The sequence below is a fragment of the Mus pahari genome, chromosome 4, assembly GCF_900095145.1.
Source record: "Mus pahari chromosome 4, PAHARI_EIJ_v1.1, whole genome shotgun sequence".
NCBI lineage: Eukaryota > Metazoa > Chordata > Mammalia > Rodentia > Muridae > Mus > Mus pahari.
Window position 1 is genome coordinate 78,986,835 of NC_034593.1, and position 23,935 is coordinate 79,010,769.

At 52.6% G+C, this 23,935-nt stretch overlaps 1 protein-coding gene across 1 annotated transcript; it reads right to left on the bottom strand.

The window, feature by feature from the left end:
- Nucleotides 1-1,583: 1,583 nt before the first annotated feature.
- On the bottom strand, nucleotides 1,584-23,134 carry Lmna (lamin A/C). The gene is made up of 12 exons (XM_021195287.2): nucleotides 22,534-23,134; nucleotides 8,710-8,866; nucleotides 7,248-7,373; nucleotides 6,863-7,033; nucleotides 6,608-6,733; nucleotides 5,378-5,598; nucleotides 5,064-5,286; nucleotides 4,443-4,550; nucleotides 4,227-4,346; nucleotides 3,752-3,847; nucleotides 2,776-3,042; nucleotides 1,584-2,528 (listed from the first exon to the last, which is right to left on the bottom strand). The coding sequence occupies exons 1-12, from the start codon at nucleotides 22,887-22,889 to the stop codon at nucleotides 2,502-2,504; spliced, it is 1,998 nt and encodes a 665-aa protein (XP_021050946.1). The 5' UTR covers nucleotides 22,890-23,134; the 3' UTR covers nucleotides 1,584-2,501.
- Nucleotides 23,135-23,935: the final 801 nt, after the last annotated feature.

Consider the following 23,935-nt stretch of genomic DNA (forward strand, 5'->3'; position numbering starts at 1 on the left):
TGCTTGTTTTGTTTTGTTTTGTTTTTTCGAGACAGGGTTTTTCTGTATAGCCCTGGCTGTCTTGGAACTCACTTTGTAGACCAGGCTGGACTTGAACTCAGAAATCTGCCTGCCTCTGCCTCCCGAGTGCTGGGATTAAAGGTGTGCACCACCACGCCTGGCTAGTTGGTAGGGTTTTTATAACAGGGTGGAGGAGAGCCAAGTTTTTTTCTTTTTTCCTTCTGGTAAGTCAGTTGAGGAGGGTCAGCTTGGTTTTCTCTCTCTCTCTCTCTCTCTCTCTCTCTCTCTCTCTCTCTCTCTCTCTCTCTCTCTCTCTCTCTCTGTCTCTCTCTCTCTCTGTGTCTCTCTGTCTCTCTGTCTCTGTCTCTGTCTGTCTGTCTCTCTCTCTCTGAGCTAGCAGACTTTCACACAAGTCTACATTTGGTACAATCAAATCAAATGTTTGGGATTTTGTTTTAAAAATAAGCAATTTGTTCAGTCTTCCCAAGAATGGTATCACACCGCATATGGCCACATGGAGGTCATAAGATCATGTACAGGAATTAGCTTTCTCCTTCCACCATGTGGGTCTCAGGGGTGGGGTTTAGGTTTCACACGTGTATCTACCAATGAAGACATCTCTTGGATTCACTCACTTTGGCTTTTATTTCTTGTTTTGTTTTTTTGTTGTTGTTGTGGGGTTTTTTGTTTTGTTTTGTTTTTTGTTTTTGAGACAGGGTCTCTCCTATACAGTCCTGGTTGCTGGAACTTGTTATATAAAACAGGCTGGCCTTGAACTCAGAGATCTACCTGACTCTGGAGTGCTGGAATTAAAGGCGTGCAACAGCATGCCTGGCTCAGTGATTTAAAAAGGGGTATGTGTGTGTGTGTGTGTGTGTGTGTGTGTGTGTGTACGTACACGTGTGGGGGTGCTTGCTCATATGTGAAATACATATACTTGGCATTCTGGAGACGTGTCGGACGTCCTCGAGCTGGAGTTACAGGCCGTCGGAGCTACTTGACTGGAGGGCTGGGAACCCAGCTCAGGTCCTCTTCATTCAGAGTCATCGCTCCAGACCTCAATCACTTCTGACTGAATGCCCAGCTCTTCTGCCCTGGCTGTCCTGGAACTCACTTTGTAGACCAGGCTGGCCTCGAACTCAGAAACCTGCCTCCTCTGCCAAACTCTGAGTGCTGGGATTAAAGGTGTGCGCCACCACACCTTCCTTTCCTTCCTGAGAACATCTCAGCCTATCAAGGCAATCGCAGCATCCCGAGTGCTGCGACGACAGGGGCCACAAGAGATGCTCTGCTACTTCTGGCCCCTACTCAGCCCCCCCTCCCTGTCTGGTTGCTGTGTCTGCTGCACACGTGGATTGCTGGCCCCATTTAGAAGGTGCTGGATCGTGCTTGGTGGATGAGGGATAGGAAGGACACCCCCTGTTCACCCCACGTGTGCTGACCTTTATACAAATCCCCCTCAGTACCTGATACACACCTTTATAGCTGGGTAGTGAATATATAGTGAACGTGCGGCGCCTGTATGTGCATGTGTCTGCCCCTGAACACACACGTCACACCCAACAAAGAGACACCACAGCATCTGGGATGGAAACAACTAGTGTATTGATTTGGGGGGAGAGCAGAGGTGCAGATGGGAAATGGGGTGAAGGGTTCCTTAGTGTTTGCTATAGCCACCAATCACCACACCCTCTAGTCTTCTCACCAGCCCCAGCAGGTTCTCCCCATCTCTGGGAGCCTTCGTCCCCAACTCTTCCCCATATCCCACTTGACACTGCCCTCCATCATTGGGATAGAGCCCACCAGGCTCAGAAGCTGGGAAAAGGTAGGCTCAAACTGATCTTCCCTTCTCCTTCCCCGTCATTCCCATCTCTTGTCTAAATAAAATATAGAAAAAGCAAGCATGGCAGATTTGCCTCTGGGAATCTGCTCACCCCAGGCTAGGGAAGGTCAGGAAGAGGGGTAAGGCAGGCAGAGGAGCCTCAGCCGTGTGTAGTGAGCTGGGAGGGGCTTGACCTTCTCAGTCATCCTCTCTGCACCCCATTTCTCTGCAGCTGGCATGGCAGTGGGCCAGCTGTTGGAGGAGGCTGGTGAAGAGAACTCCATGCCTGCCTCTCAGGCACCATGTCACAGGGTCCTGGGATGAGGGCAAAGCCAAGGCAGCAGGACAAAATCTAGACTCTATAAAAGCAGTCCTTTCCCTGGGCTCCTAGAGAAGCCCTTTGGTTTTAAGGCAGATACAAGGAAAGAAAGGGAAAGGACTTAGGATTGAGATAAAGATTTTTTTTTTTTTGCTTGAGTTTTTCCTTCAGTATAAAACCACTGTAGAAAATAACTTCTCTTAGAAAAAAAATAGAAGAAAAAAAACCCAAAAAACAAAGGCAGGGGATACATTTTTCTTTGGCTTCAGACCTGCTCTCCTAAGGAGCAGACAGGAGGTGGCATGTGGTGAGGGGGGAGCAGGTGGCCTCTGCCCCCAGCCCTGCCTGGCAGGTCCCAGATTACATGATGCTGCAGTTCTGGGAGCTCTAAGAGAGAAGAGAAGGCAGAGGTGTGAGCAGCAGTGGCTGGCCCTTCCTCTCCCTCCCAGACCCCAAAGGGGGGGGTGTCTCCCCAACCCTCACACTGTGGACCTTGCCCTGACCTCGAGTCTGGGGTTCAGACGGGAGGGACAGGACGCAAGAGGGGCTGCAAGGAGAGGGACCCCACTCCCCTGGGCTGCCCTGCCCTGCTGCTCAGTGAGCAGTGTCCTGCTGTAGGGCAGAGATGACTCACCTGGCTCCGGGGACTGGAGTTGCCCAGGAGGTAGGAGCGGGTGACTAGGTTGTCCCCGAAGCTGCCACCCCCACTGCCCCCCACACTGCGGAAGCTTCGAGTGACTGTGACACTGGAGGCAGAAGAGCCAGAGGAGATGGATCCGCCCACCTGGGCTCCTGCGCCACTGGCAGCCTTGTCAGCAGGCTGCCCACATGTCCCGCACAGCACGGTGCGTGAGCGCAGGTTGTACTCAGCGGGGTCCCCCGAGCCGCTGCAGTGGGAACCCTGGGAAGGGAGACAAGGCTCAGGAGGGACAGCGAGTTTGGGACTGACTTCTTAGAACCGGCACCTAGGCTCTGGGCTCCTGGAGCTCCCTGGCCACTGGGCAGGAAGGTGACCTCTGTCTGTACCCAGACAACCAGAGTGATGGGGATTTGGGAGGCCTGTGGCCGGGAGGAAGGGCATGATGGGGGAAATGGCCAGGAAGCCTTCAAAATAAAGATCTGTGGCTTTAACTCTCTCCTGAATCCCAGACACTTATGGGGCAATCAAGAGGAAAAGCGAAGATGGAGAAACTTAATTTGTGAGGGGACAGGAAGGAGAGAAAACATTGTTGCAGGGAAATCAGGGGAGACGCATGCAATGGGGTGGAAGGAGAGAGGAGAGAAGCGTGCATGCAATGGGATCAAGGAAGAGAGGCAGGGCTGGGGCCACCTCTGTCCTCCCAGCCCCTTCCCAGGACACAAATCCAGCTCCCTGTCCACTGCCACCGTGGCGTAGTATTCATGGTATCAGAAAGTCCCCACTCCCTTCCTTACCAGACACCTGGGTTCCCTGTTCAAGGTAGAGGGAGGAGAGAGAAGAAAGGCCAGGGCAGCAAGTGGCATTCCAAAACATTCTTTAATGAAAAGACTTTGGCATGGAGGTGGGAGAGCTGCCCTAGGCTGGCAGGGCTACCCTTGTGGGCTGGGCCTCAGCGGCGGCTGCCACTCACACGATGGTGATGGAGGAGCTCTTCTCCATCCTCTTCATCATCCTCATTGTCCTCAACCATGGTCAGTGAGCGCACCAGCTTGCGCATGGCCACTTCCTATGGGGACATAAGCCCAGGCCCAACAGTCAGGGGGGGTGAGGGCTGTGCAGCCTGTCTACCCATAATAACCGCCCCAGGCCCTTATACAACCGTGTTCCAACCTCTGATGCCGCAGATAAGGATCAACACGCGCGCGGGCACAAAAAAGGACACAATTGAGTGCTCGGCGCTCTGTAAGCTGCTATTAACACTCACTGGCTGACTTCCATCTATTTTTCTACTGGGGAGACTTCTGGCTTGCTTACTGGGTGGGAATTGGGCTCAGGAAAGTGATCCTAAACCTAAGGCAGGTTCCCTTGGGTTGGAGGGAGCTAGTTTCCACTATGGCCACCAGGGGGAGCCTTGTCCAGCAAGTTACCGGCTGCAACATACTCACTTCTCCAGTGGAGTTGATGAGAGCAGTACGAAGGCTGCTCCCACAGCCCCAGGTATTCTGCGCCTTCCACACCAAGTCAGTAGGGGGGCTATGGGTGGCCCCAGCTCCTGAAGCCCAGATCTGGGGGAAGATGATTTAAGAGATGTGCTTACTTTTAATGCTCCTGTCCTGAGGCCAACTTCTCCACCCAAGAGTCCCAAGTGCCCTTCCACTCACCGTCACCACCTGCCCAGCCTTTAGGGTGAACTTCGGTGGGAAGCGATAGGTCATCAAAGGATCATCACCATTCTGACGCCTGATCTGCCAGTTGCCCATGGACTGGTCCTGCAAGTAGGGTGGAGGAAGGAGGACAGGGAGTTCAACCTGACTCTTGGGTTATCTCACTCAGGAGCTCAGGCAGGCTAGGCGACAGTGTGTGCCTGCAGTTCCAGCTACTATAGAGGCTGAGGCAGGGGAACAGCTTAATCCGGGGAGATCAAAGCCAGTCTGGGCAAGACCCCACCGGGAATAAAAGAAAGAGAGAGAGAGAGAGAGAGAGAGAGAGAGAGAGAGAGAGAGAGAGAGAGAAAGGGAGAAAGAGAGAGAGAGAGAGAAAGAAAGGGAGAAAGAAAGGGAGAAAGAAAAAGAAAAAAAGGCAGGTCCGGAACCACTACCTCTGGCATTCAAACCTAGTCTATTGGCTCAAGGGTCATACTGTGACACACACACACCTATATCGTGCAATTTAAAGATGACAGGACTACCACACACTCCAAATTCTCAGACAGGAAGACAAATGCTCCACGAGAACCAAGGGCTCCCAGCCATTGAAAAGACCACCATGATCCATAGGCCCACCTCGTTGGACTTGTTGCGCAGCCGCACGAACTTTCCCTCTTCATCTACTTCCTCTACCGCCACGCGCCCGCTAGTGCGTGCATGCTGCGAGAAGCTGCTCCGGCTCTCGGAAGACTCCAGCTTGCGCTTTTTGGTGATGCTGCCTCCACCCTGAGACTGGGATGAGTGGGAGGAGGTGCGGCCACGGCTACGCTGCGAGGTGGGGCTGGGGGACAGGCGCAGCCTGGGAAGGTGGAGACATGGTGGGTGCAGGGTTAGTCATGGTAGTTGCGGCCAGAGACCCCTGACAAGGTCTGTAGACCCCTCCTAGTTACCTCTCCTCCTCGCCCTCCAGCAGCTTTCGATAGGCATGGATCTCCATGTCCAGGGCCAGCTTGATGTCCAGCAGCTCCTGGTACTCGTCCAGCTGCTGCTGCATCCTCGCCCGCATCTCGGCCATCTCTCGCTCTTTCTCAGCCAGCAGGCGCCGGCTGGTATCGCGCTCACGGGCCAGGGAGTCCTCCAGGTCACGCAGCTTTGCCTCCTTGGCTGCCAACTAGGGTGGGGAAAACAAAGGGTCTGATGTCGATGAAGAGGGAGGGGCAGAGAGAAAGGCAGAGGGACACTCAGGATCTGTAGGCTCTCTCTAGAGCCACCATGGCCTTATCCAGTTATCAGGAAGCCCTTCCTAACATCTGTCTGAAACCTCTCATTCCAAGGCTAGACCCCATCTTCTTTTGTCACGAATAGTGTCGCCAGCTAAAATAATATCCACACAAGTAACATTTCATACTGCAGTGTCATGACCTGGGAGTTGGGGAGGACCAGAATATTCAGCATTTTCCATTTTTTTAAAGGATTTTATGTATTTATTGTTTGTTTGTTTGTTTGTTTTTAGTTTTTCGAGACAGGGTTTCTCTATGTAGCTCTGGCTGTCCTGGAACTCACTCAGTAGACCAGGCTGGCTTTGAACTCAAAGACCTGCCTGCCTCTGCTTCCAGAGTGCTAGGTGCTTCCAGAGTGCTAGGATTAAAGTCTTGTGCCACTACAACCTAGCTTCTTTCCTTTCTTTTTTGAGATAAGGTCTCCCCTAGTCTAGGCTGGTCTCAAATTTGCTGTATAGTTAAGGGTGACCTTGAATCTCTGATACTTCGGCCTGGGATGAAAGGCATGTACCACCCAGTTCCCCGTGGTCCTGGGGATAGAATCCAGGCCATCGTGCATGCTAAGCAAGCACTGTACTAACTGAGCTACATGTCCATCTCCAAGTAGGGAACACGGCCGGGTTTGTAACTCAGTGAGAAAGCACCTATCTACCACGCAGGAGGCCTCTGGTTCAGTCCCCGGCAGGCACAGAACAAACACGAAAAGCCCTTCATGCACAGTAAAATAGAGGCTCTGAGGGTCACGGCTAGCTAAAGGGGAACCCTGGAAAGCCCGACAGGCATCGGATTCTGAACCATGGCGTGTGGTCCTGGGGGGTCCCCCCACCCCGCTTTCTTAGTGGGCTTCTGCAGTATCTGCTTAGACCGGTGCCGAGGTGGGAGTGGTAAACGGAGGGTCACCTGCTTCTGTAGCTGGCTGAGCTGGGCCGAGAGGCTGTCAATGCGGATCCGAGACTGCTGCAGTTCCTCGTGGGCAGCCCCCACGAGGTTGCTGTTCCTCTCAGCAGACTGCCTGGCATTATCCAGCTGCAGGGAACACACGGTTATGAGAGCAGGAACCTGAAGCTGGGGGCCTGAGGACGGCATCCCCAACCCCCTGCCACCACCCACCCATCCCCAGGGCAGCACCAGGGAGAAGACAGAGGAGGTCAGCACCTTGGCGGAGTATGTCTTTTCTAGCTCCTTCTTATACTGTTCCACCTGGTCCTCATGCTGAGCCCGCAGCTCCTGCAGGGCGTCTGCCAGCCGGCTCTCAAACTCTCGCTGCTTCCCATTATCGATCTCCACAAGCCGCGTCTCATGCCGGCGCTTGGTCTCACGCAGTTCCTGTAAGGGTTAAGGGAAGACACTTAGATTAGAACATCGCAATGGTTCCTTAGAAGCTAAGACCAGAAGTCCACGCTCCCTGTCTCGCCTTAACCCCACAGGCCAGGCACCGGCAGCCCTCGGTTAGCCTGGCATTAGGTGACCCCTCCTAGCTGGAGCCCAGTGTCCAGCTGTCCATGGTCAGACAGACCCGTAGAGCGGGATGCTTACTTACCTCACTGTAAATGTTCTTCTGGAAGTCAAGCTCCTCCTTCAGGGTCTGTAGCCTGTTCTCAGCATCCACTCGCCTCAGCATCTCATCCTGAAGCTGCTTCTTAGCCTCTCCGAGGGCCGCCTCAAGCTGGGAGGGAGAAAGCCAAGTTCATGGAGAGGGAGGGAGAGGGTTCAGGAAATGCCAAAGAAGCCTCCAAGTGATGAATGTCCCCAGGGAGAACAGGTCTAGAGGCAGGGAAGGCCTTCAGTGCTCACGGGGGGGGGGGGTTAGGAAGGACACCCACATTCTACCCAGGGTAGCGGTGGCACTAAGAAATCAAGGGTGAGGGCCTGTCAGATGGCTCAGCAGGTGAGGGGGCATGCCATTAGGCCCGGACAACCTGAGCTCCATCCTTAGAGCCTACATGGCAGGAGAGGACATGGTCCTGCAAGTTGTCCTCTAGTCTTAACATGTGTGCTGGGGCATGTCGGGGGCCCGCAAAAGAAAAAAAAAAGTGAAAAAACAAAGAATTTAAAATTAATAGTAAATTCCCCTGTGTAGGACCTCTCTTTCTTGGCGCAGCGGTTACTATGAAGGAGGTCCACATAGAATGTAGCAGTAGCAGGAAGAAGGGAACAAAAGACAGTGGCAGGGGTGGGAAAGCCTGGGACTCAAAGGCAGGTGAGTGGAGGCTGGGAAGGGACGTGAGGGGCTGCAGGGGCAGGTCGGGTGCAGGCATCATTTTAAGCTGCCAGGAGGACGGGTCCTGATGAGCCGAAGCGCTGCTGGGGCATGGTGTGCAGGAGCAGGACTGTGGGCACGGGCTGGACCGGGAAGAGATGCCCTTAACTACTCTGGAGAATGGTTTCCAGGGTAAGGCCCAAGCAAAGGCATTCATCTTGGGCAACTGCGGGCCTAGAAGAGCTGGGGAAGGAGGAGGGCAGGGACCCAGCCTTGGCTTTGGAGTCACTAAACTGTGTCCCTAACTTCTTCACTCTTGAGCAGCATGAGAGAGCAGAGGAACAGAGAGGAGAGCTTGGAAAGTAGCAGACACTGCACACACAGGCAGCGCTCCTCAGTATAATTAGCTATCACCACTCTGTTATGGGGGCTGGAGAGATGGCTCAGTGGGTAAGAGCACTGACTGCTCTTCAAATGTCCTGAGTTCAATTCCCGGCAACCACATGGTGGCTCACAACCATCTGTAATGGGATCTGATGCCCTCTTCTGGTGTGTCTGAAGACAGCTACCATATACTCACATACATAAAATAAATAAACAAAACAACTCTGTTATGGTCTCAGTGGACAGCTCTCTCTGAAGCGCTTGGAGCTGTCTAGGGAGACAGGAGGAGAGGAACCAGAATTGGTTTGTGGGTGGCTTTAGGATGAGCAGTGTTCTAGACCGGCAAAGTGGAGGCGAATGGGACTGAATGACTTGTCGGACCAGGTGGGGTCACTGGGGTCACAGGACAGCGGCCTACCTTGGCTACCTGCCCCCGCAGGTCATGGAGCTCGCCCTCCAACGTGCGCTTTTCACTGAGAGCAGTGCTCAGGGCAGCTTCCTTGGAGTTGAGAAGAGCCTCCAGGTCCTTGAGCCGGGCCTGCGCAGCCAACAAGTCCCCTTCCTTCTTGGTGTTGCTAGAAAGGAGAAGAGAGCCCGGTTCAGGAGTGCGTCTGGGATGGGACCTCCCCGCGGTCCCCGCGGCTGTCAGAAGAGGGCATCCTTACATCAGGTTTGTTGGCATCCACCCATTTCTGAGGCTGGATTCTCACCACCCCTGAGATTTCCCAAAAGCCCCTTCTTCTCTACCCTTCCCATGACTCAGGGCCCAAGAACGTGCCTGGGGCCAATGGTGAAGCTAGATCAGATGATATGAATGCCTGGCTCTCACTGCCTCCTATTCCCTCTAAAATAGACAGGGCACCTTTGTCTCCTACCCCTTCCCACACAGGGCCTTAACCTCTTCCTCCCTGCACTCCACCCATTTCCCCATTCAGCTTGTTTCCCTCCCTGGAGCTGACAGACTGAGTGTCTTAGCCACGTACACCCCAACCCCCCCCCCCATCTCCAGTTGGAGTTTCAAATTAGTTTCATCCCTTTTGCCCATGTGGGACTTTGGGCGGGGGAATGTCTCCTTAGGGAGATCAGGGACAAGGATAAGGGAAGTATATGAGACCTTCCCCTTCTTGGGATTTAGTCTTAAGACCCCTGACCCCCACACAGCAGAGGAATCCTCCCTCAGATCCCTAACAGTAGACTAAGTCCTCCCTACTGCTGGGCTTTCTGGCATCTGTTCCAGCCGTCTGTCCCAGGATTCCAGATCCATGGGGTTCCAGTCTGGAGCCACACCCTATCCCTAGCTCCTTCAAGTAGACAAAGCTATTTAGTTCCTCTCTACCACCCGGGAATGCCTATGCCTCCCCCACATTCCTGATTCTTTCTGCTAGTGAAGTAGAGAAGCAGAGAAGTCCTAATTTCCTGAAAATCTCTGGAAAGCTTGAGAACTTTCCAGACATAATCCTTTCATAAGTACTAGAGGGAGGGGGGGCAGTAGACCCTGGGAAGGGCCTGGTACTAGTAAGCATCTTCAGGATTATCATGAGGAGCCCACCACAGCAAAATGAAAACTAAGGGCTGGGGAGATGGTTCTGGGTCAGGAACTTCCACACAAGCATGAGGACCTGAGTTTGGATCCCCAGCAGCATACGACTGGGTAGGGTAACGCCTGCCTGTGTAACCCCAGCTTTTCTAAGGTGAGACAGGAGCTCCAGGGAACATCCCCAGGGGCTTACAGCTAAATTACCCTGGCTGTGCAGTGGCAAACAAACAAACAAACAAAAAAAAAAAAAAAAACGTGTTTCTTTTTGCAAGGTGAATGGTAAAAGAGCAACAGCGGAGGCTGTCCTCCGACCTTTACCTCCAGCAGACCAGCGCTTGCTCGCTCGTGTGTCTGCACGCACATGATACATCCCAAAATTAAAAAGGAAACTAGATGAAAAAGTAAAGCAGGGGAGCCCACTTCAGGAAGAGCAGCCCTGTCAACATGTTTGTCTTGCTACCAAGTCTCTAAGCAGTTATATAGGCCTAGCAATCTACCTGCAGCAGCAGAGAAAAGGCTAGACTTGGAAACTAAGGCGGTAGGAGACACTTGGGAGGTTTCAGAGAGTCCCGTCCTCCACCTAGGTTGTACTGGTCTGGGAGGACCACAGAGGGTCAGGGAAGACTGTAGAGTTCTGGAGACTGCTCCCCAGGCTGTGTGCTGCTCCCTCCACACCGCGAAACAAACAATTTAACGCCATGGTGTGTCTTTCTCCTGCAGAGGCCCTTCCAGAACCAGAGACTACTTCTCCTCCTCCATCTTAGCACGAAAAGCTAAAAATAAAGTCAAAACCCAGCTCAGGTTTTGGCTGCCATCCGGCCCAGCCCTGGCTAGAAGCACGGCCCCAACTTTCCATGACTTCAGAACTTTTCCGAAGCTGAGACAGCTGCAGGGGAGGAAAGAAAATGAAGAAAAAACACGGGTGCAGGCAGCAAGTTACAGAGACAGAATCTGAGCTCCTTGGGCCAGCTCCAAAGCGGCTTCCCAGAGGGGCCTTTCCATCCTGAAGAAGGCCAGCCGGCTGAGGTGCTGCTGGTGAGCTCCAAGTCCTTCAACCTCCCCCTTTTACAGATGAGGAAACTGAGTCGCAGAGGAGGGTGTGAGGCCAACATGGAGCCTGGCAGACAGCCTCAGGGGCAGTGTCCAAGCTGACATTCTCACACTCCCCCCCCACACACACACTGCCCTAAGCCCTGTGGGTGGAAAGACTGCAGAAATAAACCAGCAGCAGCAGGAGTGGATCCCTTTCAACAAACTCATCTCTGACTGAGCTGAGGATGCTCAGCCTTGAGGACACTTCCTAGCCCTGACTCCTTGGGCACTCCAGGTGGAATTCCCAGGGTTCCCCTTGTTTGTGGCTGTACTGAGATGTGGCACAAAAGCCCTGTCCCTCCAAGGAGCGTGTGCACAGGGCTGGGTTTTTATGATAATCCGGCCATGTGTCACATAACCATGGAGTTGTGTTGTGAGACATTATTAACTAGTTTCATCATTATGCAAACATCACAGTGTGATCACACAAGATGATGGAAGCTTTTGGGACCCTCATTGTACACGACTTGCCACTGACAGAAACATTGTGGGGCATGACTGTAACAGCCAATACCTGTCATGAGCTTATTGTATGCCAGGCACCGCTGTAATGATGACAGTACCAACTGCCTTCAGAGATGGGTGCTATTGCCAGTGTGATACAGAAAGGCAGGAGTTGAGAGCTCCAGCCAGGACCCTGCAGAAGGCAGAGCTTGTGTTCATGCCTTGAGCGAAACCCGGGGGGCTGTTCCTCTATCCCTCCAGTCCCTTCCAGCGCTTTACCCAGCGCTGAAGAGACTCCATTGAGGACTATAAGACACACCCTGAAACTGAGGGAAACCTCAAGCACACATTATCAAGGAAGAACTTGTGGTTTTCTTAGTCAGGCATGAGGAGCCCCATCTAGGGGGAAGAAGCCACTATCACCCATGGGTTCATGACTCAGACCTTGGGAGCTCTATAGACAGAGCCACAAGCGCGCCCTAAGAAATGGCGGGTAGGGTGCGCCTCCTCTCCCTTTCTCTAATCTTCTCTGTGTAGCCCTGGCTGTCCTGGGCCTTTGCCGACCAGGCTGGCCTCGAACTCAGAAATCCGCCTGCCTCTGCCTCCTGACTGCTGGGATTAGAGCAGCACCACCAAGCCCTGAAAATTCCTTTTTTTTTTTTTTAAACGAAATTTTTTTTAAACTTATGCTTTAAGCCTGGCATGGTGATATACAACTATAGTCTCAGCACTTGGGAAGCAGAAGCAGTCGTATCTCAGGGAGTTCAAAGCTAGTCTGATCTACATAGAGAGTTCTAGACCAGCCAGATACTATTCTTAAAAAAGAAAGAAAAAAAAAAGAAAAAAAAACATATTTCATGTATAGTAATGCAGGGTACATGTTTTTTTTGTTTTTGTTTTTGGTTTTTTTTTTTTTTTTTGGTTTTTCGAGACAGGGTTTCTCTGTATAGCTCTGGCTGTCCTGGAACTCACTCTGTAGACCAGGCTGGCCTCGAACTCAGAAATTTGCCTGCCTCTGCCTCCCAAGTGATTAAACCACGCCTGGCTTAAAACAGATTTTTAAAAGAGAGAAAAAAAAATTGAGTTAAATGGCTGGCCTCTAGCAAACACCATTCCCTTCCTAGGAGAGTAAGACCTCAGTCTGGGCTGGCCATGCAGACACCGGACAGGCCTAGGCGGCTGGCCTTGTCTGCATAGAGGTGTGGTCCAGTTCCAGCCCACTGGGCGTGGTAGTGGGAAAGCTGGATTTGTGCTGGGTTGGTATGGAGGCCTGGGTGGGGCAGACCAGGGGAGCTGGGAAGGGGTAGGAAGCGGGGGCTCCTCCTGTGACTCATGTTCAGAGCCACAATACCAGGGCAGGGGGCGGGAAGTGGTCCGGTGCTCTCAGGGGGGACAGTGAGACCCTGCCTGCCTATATCCTGTGCCAGGCCCGGTGCCATGCTCTGCGTGAGCAAAGGAGTGGTTGCATCCCTGCTGCCTCCAGGGGCCAGAAGGGCTGGGTATCCGGTTTAACTCATCCCGGTGGGCAATCCTGGCACAAGGAGGGGCGTGGGGGAGGGGAGCAGAGCAGTCAGGAACGAGGTAAGTGAGAAGCCGACGCGGGTGAGGGCTGGGGGGCCAGGCTGGGGTCCCCGGGCTGCTTTAGGGAAGAAAGGCAGCAGTGGCAGAAGGGCTGGGCTGGGCACGGGGCCAGGCGCTGACCCGCCCACTGAGTCATCCTCCACAGCCACCTCGGACGCCAGATATGGAAGCCGCACGGCCTGTTTGGCCTGGTTGCCGGGAGCAACAGCCTAAGCCCCGGAGGGAGTGGCCTGCATTTCCTCCCCTGTCCTGGGGGAGGGACCGGCGGCCCAGACTCTACGCGGGGCTAAAAATAAGGAGCAGGAGGGAATGACGGACCGGCCCGCGCCCCGCCCGCCCGCCGCCGCCTGCCTGCCTCACCGGCCCTCCGCGTTCCCCATGGCTGGGCCAGAGAGAGCAAGGCCTCGCGCCCTCAGGAGTTCCGGAAAGATCCGCTGACCCCCTGTGGCTGGGCAGGGGACTGAGGTGCTGCTCCCAGGGTCCTCCTGGGACTGCAACCCTCTCCACCTTGCTAACTTCCGGCCCTACCCTGCCCAAGCTGCTGCTCCACCTAGACCCATATTGGTTTATTTATTATTTATTTTTATTCGTGACAGGGTCTCAGGTATCCTAGGGTGCCCCGAATTTGCTAAGTAGTCAAGAATGACCTTAAACTTACGATCCTCCGGCCTTTACCTCCCAAGTGCTGGAATTACACGTGGTTTGGTTTATGGGATGCTGGGATCAAACCCAAACCCCGAAATTCCTAAATGCTAGGCACATTACATTCCCAGGCCCTATTTTCTTTTTTTTCCACTAACAATGCAGTTTCCTTTATCTTAATTATGCAGACATGAATGATGCATGCACTGTGTATTAAATACAGAAAGCTTTCTATATCTGGCCTAGCACAGCAACCCCGCCCGCTCTCAACACGTTCAGAGCTCCGCCTCGGCCCAGGTTTTACCTGTGGGATCTTTGCGTTTTTCTATATGTCCCCGTAATACCTTAAGGTTCAGGCGTTCAGGGCTTCTGGACTAACCTTTGGACTAATTTCTGCACTTTCTTTCACAGATGCAGACAGGAAAGCCCCAGACACTACCCACAGGTCACCGAGTACACTCAGAACAGTCAGGGACGCAGCCAGGAAACTGACCTAGAGTCCTGGGTCCAACTCCAGGACAAAAAGAGAAGGGAGGAGAGGGTTCGGGAGTGTGAGGAAGGAGAAAGAGAAGGAAGTGGTAGGAGGCACATGAGCTGCAGAGAGCAACAGAGATACACAGTCAGTCCTTTTAGAAGCCCTCACTCTGTGCTGCTGGGAGACCCTGGTCAAAAGGACAAAGGCCTAAGGAAGCTACCACCGTTGACTGCCTTCAAACCTTACACCAGCTCTGGACTCCGCAGCCTTCCAAGAAAACCACTGCCCACTGCTTGGTTTCTTAGCTGGTGCAAGTGACCACTTTCAAACTCTGGCAGGATGTGGGCTGCCCCACTCTGGCAAGCCGAGCAAGACAGGTATTCCTGACGCTTAGAAGGCTCCTGAGCCGTCCTCAAAGCCTGTCCTGTGAAACTCTGGATGCCTGCCATTTGAAAACCATGAGGTTAAGGCTGGGAGGTGGTGGCACAAGCCTTTAATTTCAGCACTCAGGAGGCAGAGGCAGGAGGAGCTCTGTGAGGTTCGAGGCCAGCCTGGTCTACAGAGCGAGTTCCAGGACAGCCAGGGCTACACAGAGAAACCCTATCTCAAAATAACAACAAAAAAAAAAGGAAGGAAGGAAGGAAGGAAGGAAGGAAGGAAGGAAGGAAGGAAGGAAGGAAGGAAGGAAGGAAAAGAAAAAAGAAAGAAAACCACACAGTAAGTGCCACGGTCCGGACCACCCCAGGCCTCCCCACACAGGCACGTGTGCCTGTGGTTGGCAAAGCTCAGCTTCCTCTCATAGACTGCTGGACAGGCCTAGACTCTAATGGGCTCTGAGGCCTCAGATCTGCCTCCAGAGCAGCCAGGATCTCAGTTAGTTGCCTTTCCCCCCAAACAAAGGCAAGTCTTAATTCCAGGACAAGAGAGAGTCTGGTAGGGCTCTGGTGCCCAGAACAGGATAGGAGGCCTGTTGACATGTTCAGACACCACTCCAGCAGAGGCACTGGGCCTGGCGAGGGGCCAGGCCTGAGTCACAGCTGCTGGATGGATCAACGTGGCATTGTATAGAAGAGAAGCCTGGAGCCAGAGGCCAGAGCACAGGGCTCCTAGACACCCAATAGCAGCTTCTCCCGCCTCCTGCCTTCCCTTCAGTCTCCTCCTGACCTCCACTTCTCTTCTTTCTAGCCTACTATTCCAGAAGTCAAGCTTGTACTGTCACGAGATGTCAGAATAGGGCCTGAGGACAGATAAAAATGAGACAGCAGGAAGCTAAGGGTGTCCTAAGAAAGCAGAATGACCTGAGGGACTCCTCGGAAAGTGTCACTCCACTGTGTGACTTCTTGGGACTTATCGGCCACCCTCTATCTGGTAGCACACACTTATTAACCCTGACTGTCTCAGGAGGGAGTCTGAGCCACACCCCAAGTCAGGAGAGGAAGCAGAGGAAAGCTTTGTTTTTTTTGTTTTTTCGAGACAGGGTTTCTCTGTATAGCCCTGGCTGTCCTGGAACTCACTTTGTAGACCAGGCTGGCCTCGAACTCAGAAATCCGCCTGCCTCTGCCTCCCGAGTGCTGGGATTAAAGGCGTGCGCCACCACGCCCGGCCCTTTTTTTGTTTTTTTGTTTGTTTTTTTTTTTTTTCAGAGGAAAGCTTTGAACTTCTGGTCTCACTGCACTTCGGCTAAACCTGGAACGATGTAACAAGTCCTCCCGGCTGGCAGTCAGACAGCTTCTGCAGGAAGAAAAAGAAACCTTTCCATGTCCCAAAGCTTCCTCACCCTTGGCCACTCTGTCCAGAAGCCTTATCCCTTAAAAAAGGTCATCTAGCTCTCTGAGGTGGCCCTAAAGAGGTTCTATGTGTCCCCCACCAAATCCAGACTTGCTCTTCTTGCTGTGGCTTGATGTAAGGAAAGCCTACCTCAGCAGCTTCTGCACTGACTAGACAAACGCTTGGTCTCCCATCCACTCTGAACCCTGCACTCCATCCATGACTCAGCTCCCACTTCCGGGCCCAGGATCCCAGCCTGAATTATTCCCTGCTTCAGCAGTCAGGATTCTGGCTTCCTCTCCTATAACTAGACAGTATGATAGGGAGATCTCCTTCCCAAATATCGTCCCCTTTCTTAAAGGATTTGTGAGGGCCAAGACTCACGGGGTATTGGCTGGGTACACCAATATGAGCGGCAGGTGATAGGTAAGGTCACTGTGCACCACCCACTGGCTTTTGGCATGCGATATCTGACCCTGGCAGTCGGACAGATCAGTCCTGTCTTTCCTGGGAGCCTCCCTTCCAGCCCTGAAACTGGTCAGTCAGTGCCACAGGCAGCTCTCCTGCTACATGATAGGGCCCTTTCTACTGTCCTGAAGGTAGGCAGACACTGAGATGAACTTTATTTTCCCAACAGCAGTGAAAACAGAGCCTACACCAAGACAGTGGTGTCATAATAATTAACCAAGTCCAGCAGGCTCTTTCCGAGAAGCAGGAAGGAGACTACTGGTTTTACTACCACTGCTGTGGGAAATAGTTCTATAAAAACAAAACCAAAAACCTGCACTGCCTATTAACTATATTCCAATTATTGTGCTTGGCTTTATTACCTCTCACGTGTTATTTAGAGGACTCTTCCTTCCCTTATGGGTCATTGTCCTGCTTTAAAGCCCAAGGTGCAGATCTGTTCTAACTTCCCTTTCTTTTACAGTGAGGGGAATAAAGGGAGGGGGTTGATTAGTTCAAGGTCACACAGCAATTTTAGGGACCAGGGTGAACCTAGAGATAGGGACACTGACACTGAGGGCCACAGCTGTTTTAACTATGACCTAACACTATCTGTCACTTTGTTAGTGGAACCATCTTTCTGAGAGATAACAGGTCTTGTAACTTCTCCAGTGTCTCCATGTGTGTTAGAGCTGGCCTGGGTCACCTTCAGCATATTTACCTGGACCAAGGAAAGGAGGCTAGAAGATGCTCTTCCTAGTGTCTGGTCTCTAGACAGCCTCAGGTCTAGCTATGGCTGTTAGAGCTGGGCAGGGCTGCCAGGGCCGCGTGTAAGGAGAGCAGAGGGCACAGCTGTAGGTGAAGGCAGAAAACGTCCTCCCAGCTGTCCTCCCAGCTGCCCCAGCTTCAGCCTTGACAATGAACTACTGAGGAGTGTCACTGACCACTTGAGGCCAGGGGAAGGCAGTAGGGGGACCCTAATGGGGAATAGCTTTTCTGTTTCCCTTGGGCTCCTTAAGTACTTTTCAGCCCCCGGGTGTAACCGCACCCTTCTATTCCTTCTATTAGGAATGTGAATGGGATCACCTAGGGCCTGGTACCCTTGAAGACCCTATCTCTGTCAGCGTAACAGTTCTGCCCAGGGGCGCAGCCTCCTTCCAATCTAGGTAGCCGATTCCTACCCCAGGTCTTGAGACCGAAGGCACAATCATCACGCTCCCCAAGTTACTGTTCAGTGATGTATATATAGCCTAGGAGGGCTCTGGGTCTTTCCAGGTACAGATGGAGGCAAATGTGTCACTGGCCTCAGAGCAGAATCTCTAGGCAGCAGAAGTGAGCCTCGGCTAGATTTCCAACCTGTCTTTCATGCTAGAGAAAGTTTAATAGAGTAGCCACCGGAAGTCAGAGCTCATGTCCTAACCTTTCACCCTGCAGGGTGTGGGACAAACCTCTGCCTTCCTTGGCTGTGCTGTTCCGGTGATGACTTCAGCCTGCAGCCCCCTGCTTCGATGCACTGGAGTCACAGAAGTCTGCCAGTGCAGGGGGCATTGAGCACAAAGGTCTTAGGGGGAAAGGTGCTTCTGTGTTGTGGGTTGGGAATCATCCCCACTTCTGACCAGCCTTACCCCAACAGTTGCTCATGGCAGCACACTCTGGGTCTCCGTATAGCCAGGGTTAGCCTAGAAGTCACCATACTCCTCCTGCCTCCGCCTCGAAAGCTCTGGGAATGCAAGCTTGTGCTGCCAGAGCTCACTGGTACTAGAGACTGATCATCAGGCCCAGTCATGCTAGACAAATGCTCTACAACTGAACCTTAGCTACAACCTAATGTGTGTGTGTGTGTGTGTGTGTGTGTGTGTGAGATGTGTCTCTGTGTTTATGTGTGTATATCTCTTGTGTGTCTTTGTATACGTGTGTGTCTGTGTGTGTCTCTGTATATGTGTGTGTCTCTGGGTGTGTGGGTGTGCCTGTGTCTCTGTGTGTGTGGTGATAGGCAGGCACTGTGCTACAGAGCCACGCCCTATCCCTTTTTGCTATTCTAGTTTCCTATGTACAGTGCCTGTTCGGAACCCTGGTTCCTGATTCTACCAGTCTGTCTGTCTGTCTGTCTTTCTTTCTTTCTATCTTTCTTTCTTTCTTTTTTTAATAAAAATTAAAAATTTGTGTGTGTAGGCCAGGCTGTGGTAGCACATGCCTATAATCCAAGCACTTGGGAGGCAGAGGCAGGTGGATTTCTGAGTTCGAGGCCAGCCTGGTCTACAGAGTGAGTTCCAGGACAGCCAGGGCTACACAGAGAAACCCTGTCTCAAAAAAACAACAACAAAAAAAATTGTGTGTGTGTGCATGTGTGTGTGTATTCTGTGGTTGCTTATAGACCTGTGGAAACCAAAAGAAGGTATCAGGTCCCCTGGAGTCACAGGCAGTTTTAAATTGCCTGTGAGTGCTGGGAGCTGAACTCAAGTCCTCTAAAGAGCAGCAAGTGCTCATAACTCCTGGACCATCTCTCTCTCTTTTTTTTTTTTTTTTTAAAGCTTTATTTATTTATTATATGTAATTACTCTGTAGCTGTCTTCAGACACTCCAGAAGAGGGCGTCAGATCTTGTTACAGATGGTTAAGGATGGTTATGAGCCACCATATGGTTGCTGGGATTTGAACTCAGGACCTTTGGAAGAGCAGTCGGGTGCTCTTGCCCACTGAGCCATCTCACCAGCCTCTGGACCATCTCTCTAGCACCAATTATCTGTTCTTAAAAGTATAGGGTGGATCAAGTAGCAATGCTGACACATGCCTTTAATTCCAGCATTTGGGAGGCAGAGGCAGGCAGATCTCTATGAGTTGGAGGCCAGCCTGGTCTACAGAGTGAGTTCCAAAACAGCCAAAGCTACACAGAAAAGCCCAGTCTCAAAAAATAATTAATTAATTAATTAATGTATGTATGTATGTATGTATGTATGTGTAGGGATGGCATGGTATGGTGGCACATGTCTTTATTCCCTCCACCCATAAAGCACAGACAGGCAGATGTTTGAGGCAAGCCTGATGTACACAGTAGGTTTCAGGCCAGCCAGGGTTACAAAACAAGATCCTGTTTCAAAATAAAAAAATGTAGGGGAAGTGCCTGGAGAGAGGGCTCAGTGGTTAAGAGCGCTTGTTCTTGCCGAGGACCAGGGTTCAGTCCCCAGCACCCTCATGGTGCCTCACAAGCATCCAAGTCCAGTTCAGGAGATCTGATGCCACCTTCTGACCTCCACAGGTACCAGGCATGCATGTTGTGCACATACATAAACGCAGGCAAAGGCAAAATACTTATACACACAAAAATGTTAAAGATCGGGAGAAAAAGAAAAGACAATCTATGGAGTGCCAGCAGACGCCTCCTCGGTGAGTAAAAGCCCTCGTCACCAAGCCTGACAGCTGAGCTCCACCCCTGTGTTGTGGAAGGAGAGACCCACCTCCTGCACGCGGCCCTCTGACCTCCATTTGTGCCATTCCTCACAGAGAAGGAGAGTTCTGAGCGCTCCACAAGAGTGGCGAGTTGGGTAGTAACTACAGTACTGCCTGTATCCTTTTGCTTTGCTTTGCTTTGTTTGAGACGAGGTCTTACTATATAGCCTGGACTAACTCTGTAAGCTAGGCTAGCCTAACAGGAACTTCTGGTGATCCTCCTGCCTCTGCCTCCTGTGTGCTAGAATTACTATCAGAGAGAGGTTCCAAAGAAGGAGGCTAAGGACTATCAAGAAGGTTTTATGGGTAACAGTGTGTGCTGACAAGCCTGATGACATAAGTTCGACCCCCAAGCCCCATATTAGGTAGGAGAGAACCAAATTCCCCAAGTTGTATCCTACCATGTACACTGTGGCCATGTGCCTGTACGCTCACACACACTTAAATAAACCTAAACATAGGGGAGGCGGGATAGGGACCCCAGGATGCTGTGGAGAGAGCTATACCATACTCCCTGTCTCCTGTTGTCTCTTATAAAGCCACTAGGGTAGGAGGGGTGGCGTCTGAGTCATTCATGCAGCTGTCTAGCTGGAGAAAGGCTTGCCCAGCCCTAAGCCTGCAGTGAGCCTTCCCTCACTTCCAACTGTCCCCTTCTCCCAGCTTAGCTGTCTGACCTTCCCGAGGAAAGGAGGAAAGAGGGAAGGAGAGGGTTGTTTGGTTCCCCCTCTTCTCCACCTCCTCCTTGGAACTTACAATCCACCTTGAAAAGCAGAGGCCTGTAGGTGCAGCTGAGAGACCCAAGTTGAGCTGTGCCACAGACTGTCACAGGGTCTCACGGTCCTGTCTAACTCCAAGCCTGACCCTGAACTCTGAGCTCCAATTAAACATTAAACTGGTCACTCTTCCCCACCCGGGGCCCTGGTAGGAGGGGCTACTGGACAATGCCTTTCATCCTTCCCAGACTTCCAGGGCAATCCTCCACCTCAGCCGGAGCTGAACAGCCATGGGAAGGGGCAGCAGCTGTGGTCTTCTATGACGGACACAGAAGGGCAGGCATCCATCTCGGGTCCTTAGCCTCCGCTCCACCCCACCAGCAGGGACCTAGGTGTGTGTAACCACCCCCCTTCCCGGAAGCCCAGCCTCCTCAGTCAGGATCAGTGGAGAATAGAGGCAGGTGGCTAAATATAAAAAGTCCACACATCACCCAGCCCCTACCCAACGTGTGTACACACCACCTGGTGTCCCAGGCCGGACAGCTGCACTGGGGGCAGGAGACACAGAGATGGCATGGCTAGATGAACAAGAAGCTATAGATTCCCCTGTCCCTGTCCCCAGATCTACTATACAAGTTCTAAACCTAAACCGGGATCTGCAAGCGCTTTGGTGGCTGACTTAACTAGTTTAGATCACTAACTAGTTAACTCACTGGGACTTCTCTAACCTGCCTCATGTATTTCTTGATAAGGTGTTCATATCCCTAGTGGATAAAAAGGCAGCTAATTCCTATTAGCAAAAAGAAAGGCTGGCCCCATCTGTGCCCATGACCTCTGCTCACGCCTGAGGCAATGGGCTCGCCATACTCACCACCTAGGGCTGGAATCTGCTAAGGAATAGAATGACCAACCACAGATACACCATGGGTTTTGTCAGAAGATAACGCAAAAAGGAAACAGAGAAAGAGAAGTCAAAGCCACCAGCCCCTTAGGTATCTAAGCACACGTCCAGTGTCCAACACTCTCTGGCTTGGGTCTACAGCATAGAAAAAAAGACCACAGACACAGCGAAATGGGACTATGGGGAGCAAGGGCCCAAACTTCCAGGCTTTGGGAAGTCCTTTTAGAAAGAAGGTGGAGTCAAGTAGGGTGGGGTAGGGTGGGGTAGGGATGGGTGCGATGGGAGTGGCCTAAAGCTCCCTAACGGCTGGATTTCAAAAATGTCATTGTATTCCAGAGGTTTAATAAGATCAAGACATCAACAGATCAGAGGATGGGCCAGAGCAAAGTCTGGCTCGCCTGGGAAAATGAAAGTGACTCCCTGAGCGAGGAAAGAACAGAGCTTCCAAAACCCTTAAGTCACCAAACAGAGAGGGCCCAGACTGGGGTGTCCCAGACTCAGGCAGAACAGAATTTCCAGAGCCATTAGCTTCTGTGCCCGGTCTCCCTCCCCACCCTCCCTTGCATTCCTCGCCCAGGATCTGCGGGGGAGCAGATCTCCTGGTGTGCTTCTGATGGGCCTGAGAGTCTAGGAAAAGCCCCAGACATTCCCAGCCCCAAGAAAGAACGAGGAGAAGGCCATGCTTACACGGCCATGGGAGAAAGGGGCTATGCAGCCTTGGCAATTCCTCTACAGTACCACTGGACAAATGTCAGTGTGGGCGCTCTGTCTTAGTGGACATCATGTGTTCAGAGCCACGTTGGGCAAGATTGGCAAAGTGCCAAAACTACCAAGAAAGTTCTAATAAAACCCTTTCACCCATTCTGATGTGTCCCGCGCGGCATTCAGGAGTTCCAAGACCTGGTAGAGCCTGTTCTACCTTCCTCAAGCCCTTCCCCCAGGCTCCAATTGGCTGTAAAATCCCACCTTGACAGTGTAAGGCCCTGTCGCCAACGCTACTTGGTCTCAATCCCCCCACCACTCTTTATATCCCCCACCCTCTCACAGAGACCCCTTTCCCTTCTATGTCCTATCATGACTATTACCCTTGGCACTGCCAGTCACCCGCGGGAGGCAGTTCCGGGGAGGGAGGGGACTAGATGGCCAGTTACAGGCGACTGCTGCCTCCCTGGTGCCGGCTGGCCGGGCCTCACTCACCGAGCCTTCAGCTCCTTGAACTCCTCGCGCACTTTGCTCAGCTCCAGCTGAAGGCGGGCGCGCTCCTTGGCCACAGAATCGAGGGTCTTGCGGGCATCCCCCAGCTCGGCCTCGTAGGCCGCCTTGATGCCGGACACCTCTCGGCTGACCACCTCTTCAGACTCAGTGATGCGAAGACGCAGCCCCGCGTTCTCGGTCTCCAGGGAACGCACGCGATCGATGTACACGGCCAGGCGGTCATTGAGCTCCTGCAGGTCCTCCTTCTCCTGCAGCCGGGTGATCCGAGTGGGCGACAGTGGGGTAGAGCTGGCCTGCGCCCCACTGCGGGTGGCGCGCCGCTGTGACGGGGTCTCCATGGCCGGCAGGGTGACAGTGCTGCCCGCTGGGCAGGGGTCCCGAGAAGGGCGCGGGACTTGGACAGAAGGACAGAGGCTGCTCAGGGGGGACAGCGAGCCGGCGAAGCTCGCTCCTGGCAGGCGTGGAGATCTGGGCTGGGCGCTGGCGCACCTCGGGATCTGGGTTGGCTGGTGTTGAGGCTGAGGCAGCGTTCCCGCGAACACTGAGTCACTGACAGCCAGGCAGAGGCTCTAATAAGCCCTCCTCTACAGGGGTGGATCCACTGCTCTTAAAGGAGCCATCCTGTACTCAAAGGGGCGGGGGCAGGTATGGTGAGGAGGAGCCAGCATGCCAACCCTCACTCTGCAGAACACCCCTTTCTGGCCTGGGGCTTCACAATGTTGGTTCCTGCCTACTCAACTCCAAGCTTGCCTTTGGCCTTCTGGGGTAAAGAGCAGAGCCAAAGAATTTGAGTGGGTGGGCAAAGGGTAGTGTCGAGGGACCAGGGGAAGTAGGTGCAAAGTGAGGGAGAGGACCAGGCATCCCCAGAGAGCCAAGGAAGTTGAGGGAGGGCTGAGGCTGCTGCCCATCAGTGACTCACCCCACTTCCACCACTGGCTCCCCTCTCCTCAGTAGTAATAGTGAGTCACCTCTCCCCTGCACACAGGAGCGGCCCATCCAGGGCGGCATTTCAGTATGCCAAGAGTGGGATGGCAAGGGAACGGCTGGTTTTTTAGGTAACTGAGGGATTACTTTATGCCCTCAAATTTGGGGGCAAAGATCAAGGACCTTGAATTTGAAAAAACAAACAAACAAAAAAAAACACAAAAAAACAACAACAACAAAAAAAACAAACTATGTACTTCCCTTATATTTCTGGCTTTAAAACCAAATACTGGGTTTTAGATCTAAGGAATAAGCCTCAGTCCCCAAGAGAAGGCCAAGAATAGAAGCCAGGAGCTGGCCCCGCCCACCCCCATCCCCTTCCATTTGCACCCAGACAGCTGGAAAAGGGGGCTGCTGAAATCCCTCCTTTCAGCCCCTTTCTTCAGCTCACTCCACCCAA

Coding starts and splice junctions, on each gene's coding strand:
- Lmna (XM_021195287.2), bottom strand. CDS start 22,889: ATGGAGACCCCGTCACAGCGGCGCGCCACCCGCAGTGGGGCGCAGGCC. Junction 6,734..6,862: donor AAAAGACATACTCCGCCAAG/GTGCTGACCTCC, acceptor TGTTCCCTGCAG/CTGGATAATGCCAGGCAGTC. Junction 3,848..4,226: donor TCATCAACTCCACTGGAGAA/GTGAGTATGTTG, acceptor ATGTCCCCATAG/GAAGTGGCCATGCGCAAGCT.